Source organism: Lynx canadensis, chromosome A1 (assembly GCF_007474595.2).
Source record: "Lynx canadensis isolate LIC74 chromosome A1, mLynCan4.pri.v2, whole genome shotgun sequence".
Classification (NCBI taxonomy): domain Eukaryota; kingdom Metazoa; phylum Chordata; class Mammalia; order Carnivora; family Felidae; genus Lynx; species Lynx canadensis.
Window position 1 is genome coordinate 226800085 of NC_044303.2, and position 13529 is coordinate 226813613.

A 13529-nucleotide genomic window follows, 5' to 3' on the forward strand; every position below is an offset into this window, starting at 1 on the left:
CTGGATTTGAATCCAGAGATCCTCTCACCCTGACTCCCTGGCAGTCATAGCTCGGATGATAGTTCACTAACAAGAAACATTCATTTATTGCCATATCCTTAGCTCTATGGCAGCAGATTCCACAGGGTAGGTACTAATGATTATCCATTAAATGAATGAATTCGGGGGCCCTCGATAGATTGTTTGAACTGGTATATTTTCGTGATGAGTTAGTATTGCAAGAGTGGGATTTGAACTCGATGTCATTGTATTTGAGGGAATGCCCTGTGTCTGCATGCCTTCCTCCTGGGGAGATTGTTACTGGTGTTAGCTTATTGAGGTCCCTGCTGGAAAACGAGGGCAGGGACACACAGCACATGCCTGACACAGGCGTCACAGCCAACACATTCTACCATGACGATTGGGAGAAGTTACAGTAGAAAAAGACAAAGTACTTTGAGACTCTGTTGAATTGACCAACTAGAATATATATTGAAAAGGCATTGTTGATGACGATGATGATGGTTAGAAGATGGATGCCAATGTTTCTCTAAAAGCACTGTGGCTTCCCTATCCTTAAGGTTCAAAACGTTCCTAACAAGTCCCTCAAGGCCCAGTACGATGAGGTCCTATCTCACCTTCCCGGCTTCAGGCAGTGTTATTCTTCTGGCCGACTCTGCGGAGCCACACGCGGGGCCCTGTGGGATAGTGTCACTATCTCCTTCTGGCTCCAGGTCTCTTCGTATGTTGTACACTGTGCTATTTGGAACTCTTCCGAGCCCTCGGCATAAACTACTACTAATCCAGATGTTAGCACAGAATTGACTTCAGAGATGTCCCAAAGCCCCCGCCCTATACCTCTCCCTCAGCGATCCCTTCATTGTAATGGGATAATCGTGTAGTTAGTTGTTCAGCCTGTATCTCTTCTCTCAGGGCGTCCGCTTCATCCGACAGGTATCTGGCTGGTTCACCTCTGAATTCGCAGGTCGTTTCCAGAGAGTGTGGCCAATAATAGGTGCTCCAGAAATATTTGCTGAAACAGGCAATGCTGAATGGATCATTAGAAGTTCAGCTAAAACTCATTGTTTTCTTTTTCTCTCTTTAGCTGGGAAGTTATCAATTCCAAACCGGATGAAAGACCGAGGCTCAGCCACTGTATTGCAGAATCATGGATGAATTTCAGCTTATTTCTTCAAGAAATGTCTCTTTTTAAACAGCAGAGCCCCGGCAAGGCAAGTCTTTCAGTACAGGAGAATGACTGTGTGTGCTTTAAAATGTGCAATAAATTGGAAACGAATGAATTAACCTAATGTACCAGCTTGTAAGGGTTCTCCAATCCTGGATATAATATGCTAGGAACACATGCCATGAAGCTGACATTAGCAAGGTTCAGAAATGTTAGTGTGTTAGCCCTAGAAAATCCTCAACTTTATATATTGAAATTGTGTTAGTTTTCTATTTTATGCATATTTATCTAACTCATTAACAAAAATGAATGGTGATTGGTCTTATGGGCCAGACCGAGGAGAAAAAAATATCTTATGAGGAATTTCAGTTTAAAAGCAGACACATTAAAAAAAAAAGACATACAATTACAGAGAACAAATTGGTGGTTGCCAGAGAGAAGAGGGCAAGGCGATGGGCAAAATACGTGAACGGGATTAAGAAGTACCAGCTTCCAGTGATGAAACTCACCACTGTGTTGTACACCTGAAACTCATATAATATTGCATGTCAGTTACAATTCAATAAAAAATGTCAGTTTATATTACGTAGGCCAGTGTTGAAGTCAGAAGGAGATGAAGTGAACAGATAGTCCTTTGAGGATGCTTTTGGAGATAACTGAGTCTCCCTTTTAGTCTAAAAAGTAGAGATTCTTGGTTTATTTAAGACTTATTTAAGAAAGAAAACCTCTGGCAAAGACACTCATAGGGATGATGTAAATGGAATGAGTGTTTTTCCAATTACGATGCAAACCCCTGGGGAGAAGGTTCGAAAGTGGTTTGGAAGGGATTATGTGGTGCACACCTTTGGAGTACTTGGATGTGTCGAGGCGGCTTCAGCTGTGATGGTGAGAGCATGGGTTTAAGGGCAGAACCATCAACAGAACCTTGCACTTCTATGTCTGTGTTTGAGTTCCTTGAACCTCTGCCTGTAGTTGGAAGGAAGAGCCTAGGAATGTTGGTACAGCCTAAAAATCCCTCTGGTTGTACCATGTATGGGCAATCTCTTAACTTCAGTAGTATTGAGGAATAGAATTATGTTTAGACATATTTTGAGCATATTAAAATGGCAATGTTGTATATGCATGGATTTTTTTTTTAATCACTGAAGGTAATTCTTAGAATAGATACTCATGTGGTGGCGAGGGAGAGTTGCATTTTTGATGATTATTGATCATCAAATCATCAAAATCACTGACATGATTAAACACATTTTTAGAAGATTCTGAACATAAAATTTGTGTGTTGGATTGTCCTAATGTGCTCTTAAGTCAGTTGGCTTAACATGATGATGTTACAAATCTAGTGGATAGTATGAAATCTCTTTCTGAAACTGAATTCTGGATACGGTCATGCTTTCATAGACTTATTCTTTCAACTTTTATGGTCTTTCCTCTTCCATTTTGCTATGAGAATTCTGTATTCTTCAACGGCCTTGCTGCTTCAGAAACAGCTCCTAATTTTGTTGCGTAAGCTCCTCTGTTCTTTTGACTAGTGAATTTATTAACCCAATGCCAAAGAATGGAAAATCAAAGTTAATCTGAATTTTAGACCCCCTCAGTGTCAATCAGTTACTGATCGGAGTTATGTATCCTTTCCTTATATGGCTTTTTGAAATTCCCTTAATTTTGCTTCCCAGTTTAATGCCGTAACCTAAAGATGAATCAAAAGAAGAAAGATAGTTTATTTTTAAGAGTAGGATGAGGAAAACCTGTGAAGGGCTTTATAGGAGCATTTTTATCATGATGTTTAAATTTGTTAAAACAACCAAGATTTTGTTGGTCCTAACTGACAGAGAGAAGGAAATGAAGCACATTTCACTTAGGGAATTTCATTTCATTCCCAGCTGGTGTCTAAGTAACCTAGAAATGGGGTCAATCTGAGGGATGGATATGGTTAGGAAGGAGGATAGTAATGGCCAGTGGATTCATCCCAGCTGCTTATCAGCTGTGCAAATTATATTTATGTAAGTGCCTCTAATTTCTGTAATATTTTGCTGTGTTTATGAATTTTGATGAGCTTATAGAAGTAGTTTGAACTTGCAAGTTTATTTGCCAGTCTGCATTATTTTCAGTGACTGATCCCGAGTAAAAAAAAGTTTCTGGGGACATACTACTCTTCAGTTCTCTTGCATCTGGCAGGAAGAGAGCCACAGGGATGATTAATGGGAGATGTTCTCGGTGCCAGAAATGAGCTTCTAGAACCTCAGAATGATGGTTACTAAGTGTTAAAGTGGACTGAGGCTGGTTGAACACAGCAGTCATTTGTCAGACCCGAGTACAAAAGAACACGATTTGAACAACGTTTGCCGTAACGGGACAGATCACATATAGATAACTAATTGGGTGTGTATCCTGTCCTCTAAAAAGGTCTGGGAGTTCTGTATAACTGTCACATGTTGTTTCTATCATTTCTAGTTTTGTCTCCTGGTCTGCAGTGTGTGCACATTTTTTACGGTCTTGGGAAGTTACATTCCTGGGGTTATACTCAGCTATCTACTGTGTAAGTATAGTAGAACATTCGGCTGATTTATGTGATGCATATGGTATCATTTAATGGTCAGCAGGACCTTCCATAGTTTGGAAGAGGAGGGATGAGTTTTTAATTATAAGGCACATGGATCCTTCTTTAAGTTCCTGCTGTAAAAGGTTTTTCCTTTTCCTAGAGACCTGTACTGGTAGGGGGTAGGTACAATGGCCCAGCCAGTTTGGGTAACAGTCTGGCAATTTCTTAAAAACTGTACGTGATCCAGCTATTCCACAGCCAGGTATTTACCCAGGAGAAATGAAAGTATACATTTACGCAAAGACTCGTATGCACGTGTTCACAGCACCCGTATTTGTAGTAGCCCAAAACAGAACACAGTCCTTACGTCCACCCATAGAGGCATGGGTAAACAACCTGTGGCATAGCCATTCAGTGACCACTCAGCACTAATACGTTGATGTATGCCACAGTCTGGCTAAATCTCAAAATAATTAGATCGAGTGGGAAAAAGTCAGGTGAAAAAGAACATTTACTGTATGATTCCATTTATGCGTAATTCAAACTAATCTTCAGCGGCAAAGCACACAGAGGGTTGCCCAGGGAGGAGGAGGGAGGGAAAGGCAGGGGAAGCATTAATGAATAGGAAGATGAGGAAACTTCAGGGGGTGATGGATATGTTCACTATCTTCATTGTGGTGATGGTTTCTTAGTTGTATGCTAATGGCAAAATGTGTCCGACCGTATACTTTAAATATGTACAGTTTATTGTATGTCAAATACAACTCCAAAATGCTGTAAAAAAGTATAGATTTCCAGCTTGGCTTGGAAAATAGGATCTGGTGCTGCCACCTTGAGATGGGACAGGCACTCTCCATTTAACTAAGCCTCATATTTCCCTGTTTTTCTTACACCGGCTTTTAAAATGTACATATACTTCCTTGGCTTCTAGTGATATTGGAGTTTGCAACTCCTATTTAAAAGGTAAAGGGGCACATTTTCTAACAACAACAAAGAAATAAACACCAGGGAATACAATACATTCATGGTGTCCATCTTCGTTTCTTTTTGCGTTCCTGGTGCATAACACCCATGGCAGCTGATCCAAGCTTACATCCATTCTCCCACGTGGAACTCATGTACATATCAGCCCTTGATCTGCCTTGTTTAGGAAGTAAAGGAACAAAGAGCCAGGGAAGGAGAGTCTGATATGGGCAAGGCATTATTCAGATGGTTCGCGTTGGCCTCATTTATTCGTCACAAAGCCCTAACAGATGTTATTATCCCAATATTACTGATGAGAGGCTAATAGATAATAACTCTCCTATAGTGAAATGGCTTATTTAACACATAAGTAGAATGGAGATTTTAATCCAGGACTGTTGTCAAGAAAGCATGTAAGCTTTGTGTAATTGTTGAGGCTGAAAGAATTGAAAGGAGGAAGTTGATATGATAGCAAGTCTTTGAAAACAATGACCTTAAGCATAGTGTGGGTATGCACACACGTGCACATGCGCACAGGAGAAAATGTTTTCATTGTGGGAGGAAGAATACAAATTATGAGCTTACTTCACAGAAGCATTTCTCGAAGTAAAACACTTGCATTTGTCAGAAAGGAAACTGAAATATTTTTGTGAAATACTAAGATGTAGCCTTTTGAAAGGAAGGCCATCTTACCTACGTTCTCTTCCCTCTTATGTTTCAGTATTGTGTGCATTTTTGTGTCCACTGTTTAAGTGTAATGATATTGGACAAAAAATATACAGCAAAATCAAGTCAGTTCTGCTGAAACTAGATTTTGGAATTGGAGAATATATTAATCAGAAGAAACGTAAGAGATCTGGTAGGTAAAATTTGAATTTTAGATACCGTGCATGGAATCAGACATCAGCTGGCTATTTATTATGAAATCAATTTTAATACATTTCAAGGCGCTTTTAGCCTTTTATTGCATATTATTACAGAAGCTAATCCCCCACAGTAATACAGCTTTTGCCTATTTAGGCTTTTATTTTTTTCTCGAACATACAAGAAATTTACTTTTTGATCCAAATTGTCAGGGGAAGGAGAAAAGGATTCAATAATTCTGTATTTGCTATTTATGATTTCTTTCATGTAAGTTATTTTATTTTGGTGTGGACTATTGCAAATAAAAAAAAAACAACACTAGGGCTGAGAGCGTGGGAGCAGTGTAAGGGGATTGAGAGAACAAGGGGAGGAAAAGAAAACAGAGGAAAAATGAATGTAATCATTATTCACTACTGAACTTGGCCTATGACTTTATAGATTCTCAAACTCTAGCAAGCATCAGAATCACCTGGAGGGATTGTTAAAGCTTGGATTTCTGGGCCCCACCCCAGAGTTTCAGATTCAGTTGGTGTAGGGCGGGGCCTGAGCATATGCATTTCTAAAAAGTTCCATCAGATCAGCGATGCTGATGCTGCTGGTTCAGGGACCACACTACGAGAACCACTCTATGGACCATTTCCCTTGGAAATCAAACTTTTGCAAATACGTCGTGTGCAAACATTTGATTATATGGGAGCATTGGAGACCGTGAGGAATGCGGGGTCAGGATACCACTGTATAATGAATGAAATGTACTGTCTAGGAAACTGAAAGCCTCTAAATTTTCTCTCAACAGAAGCAGATAAAGAAAAAAGTCACAAAGATGACAGTGAATTAGACCTTTCAGCTCTTTGTCCTAAGGTATTTTTTTGTTTAGTTTTCAGTTTGTTCCTGGGTGGTTTGACTGTTAAGTTTACTTCCATGCCCTCAAGCTGAATGATTTTCCTAATAGACTCCTCTCATTCCTCTAAGATGACTGAACAGTTTCAAAAGGAAAATTACTCATCTGGTTTTTATTATTCTGACATTTTTTGGTGTTCATATGGAGTTTTGAAAAAGATTTCTGTCCGAAGTTTAAAATGTGCCACTGCTATTTATCTCAACACAGATTAGCCTCACGGTTGCTGCTAAAGAGTTGTCTGTGTCTGACACGGACGTATCTGAGGTCTCCTGGACTGACAATGGGACCTTCAACCTTTCAGAAGGATACACTCCACAGACAGACACTTCTGATGGTATGCTCACATTTCTGCGTGCCCTTATTATTATTAGCACATGCAAAAATATTTACCTCTGTCAACTGCTGAGTGGATAAACAAAATCCGGCATATCTACACGATAGAGTGTCACTTGGCTATAAAAACAAAGTAGTGACACATGCCACAAGATGGATGGGCTTTGAAAACATTATGCTAAATGAAAGAAGCCAGACGCACAAGTCCACGTATGGTGTCAGTCCATCTATAGGAAATGTCCAGGATGGACAAATCCATGTGGACAGAAAGTAGATTAGTGGCTGCCGGGGCTGGGGGAAGGAGGAAAGGTGACTGGTAATTAGTGTGGGTTTTTCGTCACGATGTAAATGTTCTGGCATTAGATAGTGGGGATGGTCGCACCACTTTGTGAATATATTAAAAACCACTGAATTGTACGCTTGAAATGTGTACACTTTATGATCTGTGAATCGTACCTCAAAAGCTATTCCTTTTTTAAAAGTATAGAGAAAAAAATCCAAGCCAGTCAGTATCCAAATCTGCCTTTATTTTCAAAACAAATAAACAACCGACAGTGAAAACAATGAACTTGTGAAGTGTCTGGTGGCATTGTGTATGGCGACAGTGGAAGGAGGGGAAGAGACACTTTCATCCTGTGTATTCAGGGCTGGTCCCCATCAAAGAGGATTAAAGTATGGAGGACAAGTTCCCCAAATCCGAAGCTGACTCCATGGTTTCTCATGGTTTTCTTCAAAGTTAGTTCTTTTTTTTTTTTTTTTTTTTTAATTAGGATAAATAAGTTTAAAACAGAGAGACAGTCTTGTACAGTAAGTTAATTTTTGCTAGTCTCCTTGGATTATTTCGGGTCATTTTAACCATATATTGAATATATGAGATTACACTGGAAGATTATGAATTGTTCTATATGTGTTTTTACAGGCAAGAACGTACTTTCTTTTTCTAGAGGAGGAGGGAGGCCATACAGTGTTTGAGAAAAGACAGGCTTGGAGATTGGGACACCCAAGCGTAGTCTTGCCTTGGTCATTAACTAACTGTGTGACCTTGAACAGGTGACATGATTTCTGTGGACCTCAATTTCCTCAACTTTCAAGTGTATCAGAACACTCACGGGGTGCCTGGCTGGCTTAGTTGGTAGAGCATGCGACTCATGGTCATGAGTTTAAGGCCCACTTTGGGTTTAGGGTCTACTGAAAAAAAAAAAAAAAAGAAAAGAAAAGGAACACTCACGCTGTACAAGCCCTACATATCAAGATGAGGATAACAAACCCGTTGTTCTTAAGCATTCTGTCTCAGACTTACACAACAAAAGGGGCAGCAGTCATGCCCCCCACAAAGAAGGCTTTAATTAAATTGAAGACTTCCAGTTACTATTGTAAAGAGTTAACTGTTACACTGAAAGATTTTCTATGGAAAGTGAAAAACAATAAAACCGCTGTCTGCCTACTAACCTGACATTGCTTTCAAACGTCCCAAATCTTAAGTGATCCGATATATATTCAGGACACGAGTTTGGTAGACAGGATATGGTCACTTTCAGCTATATTTATGGAAAGCGAAATGTTTCCGTAAGCTCTTAGGTTGAACATGGAATAGAAGGAGCGATACTTTCTTTTGATTCATTGCTTTAAACAAACATCGGTTACAGATGCTGAGATAGATCTTCACGGATGAAAATGCTGGGCCAGGATAATACCATCTGCTGTACCAGAATCCATGAAAACCTCCAGTTGAAATATATTGTTTTTACTTTGTGATCATACAGCATACATATCCACATTAGCTTAAAGCTAATACCCTCCCTGGGGCAGGATGAAATTTTTGTCTATGATGAACATTTAAAACTTCAGTACATGTATACAGTGGAATATTACCCAGCCATTAGAAAGAATGAAATCTTGCCATTTGCAACAACGTGCATGGAGCTGGAGAGTATTATGCTAAGCAAAATAAGTCAGAGAAAGACAAATACCATATGATTTCACACATATGTGAAATTTAAGAAACAAATGAGCAAAGGGGGGAAAGAAGAGGGAGCCAAAAAACAGACTCTGAAAATACAGAACAGGGGTGCCTGGGTGGTTCAGTTGGTTGAGCATCCAACTCTTGATTTTGGCTAGGGTCATGATCCTAGCTAGGGTCATGGGATCAAGCCCTGCATCCAACTCCAGGTTGAGCAAGGAGCCTGCTTGGGTTATCCTCTCTCTCTCTCTCTCTCTCTCTCTCCCTCCCTCCCTCCCTCCCTCCCTCCCTCCCTCCCTCCCTCCTTCCCTCCCTCTCTTCTCTCCCTCTCTCTCTCCCTCCCTCTCCCTCTCTCTTTCTTTCTCTCAAATGAAAAAATAGAGAACAAACTTATGGTTACCAGAGGAAGGTGGGTAGGGGCATGGGTTAAATAGGTGATGGGGATTAAGGAGGGCACTTGTGATGAGCACTGGGTGTTATATGTAAGTGTTGAATCGCTATATTGTACACCTGAAACTAATACACTGTATGTTAATTCATTGGAATTTAAATAAAAACTAACATCAAGTCATTACATACACTGTTTTGTACTTAAGAGGAAAACTAAGGATGTAGGGGGGACATGTGGAATTTGTGCACTTGTAGAGAGATGGTCAGGTTTGCCTAGAGTGTGGGATGGACAGCAGATTATCTTTTAGACAGTTCTTTCATTTCAGATTCATCACGGTGCTTAAGCATGAACTTCTGTTACACATTCCACAGATCTCGACCGGCCTAGCGAAGAAGTTTTCTCTCGAGACCTTTCCGATTTTCCATCTGTAGAAAATGGCATGGGAACAAACGATGAAGATGAATTCAGCCTTGGCTTGCCCACTGAGCTCAGGAGAAAAAAGGAGCAGCTGGACAGCGGTCCCAGAGCAAGCAAAGAGAGGCAGTCCGCCGCTGGCCTCACCCTTCCGCTGAGCAGTGACCAAACCTTTCACTTGATGCGCAACCTGGCCGGGGACGCCATCACAGCCGCAGTGACAGCTGCCATCAAAGAGCAGTTAGAGGGCGCCGCGAAGCAAGCACTCTCTCAGGCTGCCCCCAGCCTGGGAGACGACACAGACACTGAAGAAGGTGATGACTTTGAACTACTTGACCAGTCAGAGCTTGATCAAATTGAGAGTGAATTGGGACTTGCACAAGACCAAGAAGCAGAAGCACAGCAAAGTAAGAAGGCTTCGGGCTTCCTTTCAAATCTACTCGGAGGAGGCCATTAGTCTGGGAATCAACTTGTTCAACACAGCACAGATAAAACTACCAAAAAATTATAAACAATGCAAAAAAAAAAAAAAAGAAAAAAAAGAAAAGGAAAAAAAAATTTTTTGAACTGTGGGCTTTACTGATTACTTCAGATTGTTTTTCTTATTTTCCCTTCTGCAGTGAATTAATTGGATCTATATCAGCTGATACTGATAGACTGATATTTCCTATAGTTATTTTTATGTAATAAGCATGGAAATGAACTTTGTATACACATATATACATGCTGTGTTATCAGAGATGAATATTAGAAGTTGTTTTTAAAGCAAAACACCAACTTATTGAGATCCTCCTACAAGTATTCCTTATTTTTCCTTTACAATTAACTTTTCAGGCATGCAAAAACTTTATTGTAACTCACTGAAATATTAACAATTCGTTGGTGAATACATGCGGTATCAGCTCCTTTGTTACCGATACTTGGAAACAGTTAAAAAAATTTTGGTAGATTCTGATGTGAAAAACCAAAAATCATCAAGGTATCTTCAGGTGGAGGACTTGGGAAATATTAGCAAAATTAATTTCTTAGGAGAAAATTTTAAAAATATATTTAACTACTTTGGATAGGCTGATACATTTCCATGTTATTTCTGCAGTTATAGACTTAGGCTTACCTATAAATGGCATGCTCCATGGACTACCAGCTCTGGTCTTGCAAATGGGTGGTATTAACCCATCGAAAGCAAGTAATTATATATCACATAGACAGTGGTTTTGATGTAAACAGAGGTTGGGCTGTGTTTTGTTGTTCAACTGTCATATATTTGTAATAGAGATGTTATGAAGTGCAGATATGTTCTGCCTGCTCAGACCTAAGTTACACCCTCATCTTTCATATTATGTCATAGAAAAAGTCTCTTAAAATTGTGAAATTAGTTCCTGATACGTTCTATGAGTGGCGTTGTCATCAGCGGTAGAGAGACAAGAACTGTTTTCGTAGTCTGTCTTAGAGTCTCCTAAAGGAGAGAAATTTGCTTGGCTTTAAGGTGTATTTATTTGCTATTGAAGTCTAAATATGTAACCTGTTTCTCATTGGGAAGCTAGAATATATTCTTCCTTTATTTTAAACTTTTTTAGATCACCTTTAAATAACCAAATTTGACTTAGGCTTTTAACAAAACACTTAGCAGAAATCAAGCTAATTTTGTTTTTGTGATACAAACTTTTAATAGTGTCGAGGGACCATGTCAGCCAACTACCAACAATCCCTTCAGTCTTCAGGTACAGCTGGCATTTCTACAGACGCATGCAGACATCTGAGACCCTCAGAAAGGAAGGAAATCTGTGGTCTCTTCCCTTCGTTTTACCCTTTTCTTATATTTCTAAAGACTGTAGGTAGTCTTATGTTTTAATGTAGCATCTCTTATTTATTTTTTCTTTCTGAGGTATTAAAATATCTAGACTGAATTTTGCCAAATGTTAAAGGGAGAAAAGTTACTGAGGACTTTGAACACTTGCTTTTTGTGATTGACTATGCTTATATGTCATCAGTGCCTCATGACTGTGTTTGATGTCCTTTATTGATACAAAGTGAGCCTGTGCCTTCATTATCTTGCCCATTTTGGTACAAATGAAAACCTGGTGTTAGATCAATGAACTGTGTGGGTTAGGGAGGAATATACCTGAATTCTATTCAATACAAGTTTCTGGACACAAAGAAAAATACAGTCACATATTTATAAAATAGTTGTCACCAGGATTCTTCTTTTTTAAATTTTTAATGTGCATGTTTCTGCATTTAAAAAGCATCTGTGGCCATTAAGTCAAAAAAGTGTACAGGTCATTTCAATTTCTTCACTGAGGGGAACACAAGAAGATTGATCCAAGTAATTAAAACGTGTTAAAAGTCACTGGACAAGCTTGCAAGAAGATAAACTCAAGAGTTGGTGGTATAAGCCATAAAGATATTAAAAGGGGTTTGGGGATGGCAAGGTTGGTAGGGTAGAAAAATGTGTAACACTTTTGAGAAGACATACTAGCTCTCTATGGAGAGTAGCATTATAACCATACGTGTACTTCAATATTATTTATTCAAGAACATAAGTGATTACAGACTCACACAATTGATACTCTTTGATAATGGTACTCTTAATTCAGACAAACGGATGTTGAAGGTGTGTGTGTGTGTGTGTGTGTGTGTGTGTGTGTGTGTGTGTGTTGGGGGATATATTTCTGATTTCAAGATATAGTAACAATAAACCCTGGTGACCGATCCAGTACCCTGGGAACTATTTATCCCTTATCATGAGGATTTCTGCATTCATTAAAAGGTGAAACGTGGATTTTTTTTATTATTATCGTAAAGGAATTGTAGAAAAATGCTTTGCTCTCTTCCTATAGAAAATGATGAGCAAAACCGGACAATGGGAAGAACACACACCGATCATGCATTTTGACCTAAAACGATAAAGCAGGGCTCAGAAGTTCAAGCTTGCTTTGGAAGGTCAATCCAGGCCTAAAACAGTGTTTATACTCTCATTCTGGATCATCGTTGCTTTTTCTTACCCTAAAAATCTTCAAATGTGATTTTTAAAAACTGTCCCCCTTCTAGTGTGGCAGAATATTAGGAAAAGAAACATTTATAAGGCTTTGCAATTAGCAAACATCCTCAACATATTTAGGCATATCACTCATATATTTGAAGTAAGTGCAACTTTTTTCCTTTTAAAAAAATGGCAAATGCCAGTGTACTAGCGATTTTAGGCAAGAAGCAAATCTACAGTCAAGAAAAAAAAAGTGACTTAAACGTTTTCCTTTTCTGTTTATAATTTTGGTTGATGTAGTTCTTTACATCACTCCAGCTATATTCGTTACAAGATAGGAAATTATTCTGAAAACACTTACTGTTTTCATAGGTCATTTGAGTCATGATGAAGCTAGAAGGTCTCAGAACTATATTTTTGTGTATTATTCCTCCATTTCCATTGCAGCATTTAAGGTGGGATGAGAGGTCATTAATAAAATTAGGAAGCAAACTATTCTGTCATACAGGGATGTTTTTAGAATAAATGGAAAAACGTCTGAAGCATTTTCAGGGGAGAAAAAGGCTATATAAAACCAAGACAGTGAAGTTTTTTCCTGCCTGTGTTTCAACTTCGCCATCTTTTCAAACATTAAAACAAAGTCAATCAATAAGTATCTGCTTATAAGAAAACTCTAAAGTTATTTCAGTGGGACTGGCACTATATTGGCCTCGTAATCCAATAAATGCTATGGAATAAAAAGATGAAAAGTGTTGCAAAAATGTCTATTTTTTCAGTTGACTCTGGACCATGTGTGAGGTTCTACGCTAGTCATTTTTAATGGATCCTACCCTGGGAGACTCCAACTAAGTCACATAACATTTGCACCTGTTTCTTTCATCTATGAAATTAGCACCTGCGCCTCATAGTGTATAATTGTCTAAGACGGGGTTTGGCAAACTATGGTCTATAGGCCAAATCTGACCTGCCACTGTTTTTCTATGGAATAGCAACTAAGAATGGTTTTTTAAAAA

The 13529-nt window shown here is 39.0% G+C and overlaps 1 protein-coding gene across 2 annotated transcripts in view; it reads left to right on the forward strand.

Annotated features, from left to right (window-relative positions):
* The window catches only part of RETREG1 (reticulophagy regulator 1), a 130272-nt gene extending 117006 nt beyond the window's left edge, over nt 1–13266 (forward strand). For both annotated transcript variants that reach the window (XM_030332266.1, XM_030332275.1), the window contains 6 exons: nt 1085–1211; nt 3620–3704; nt 5392–5529; nt 6331–6395; nt 6643–6769; nt 9491–13266. In XM_030332266.1, the coding sequence (XP_030188126.1) occupies nt 1085–1211; nt 3620–3704; nt 5392–5529; nt 6331–6395; nt 6643–6769; nt 9491–9990 (1042 nt within the window). In that variant the 3' untranslated portion in view covers nt 9991–13266. The remainder of the gene's footprint in view (nt 1–1084; nt 1212–3619; nt 3705–5391; nt 5530–6330; nt 6396–6642; nt 6770–9490) is intronic.
* Nucleotides 13267–13529: the final 263 nt, after the last annotated feature.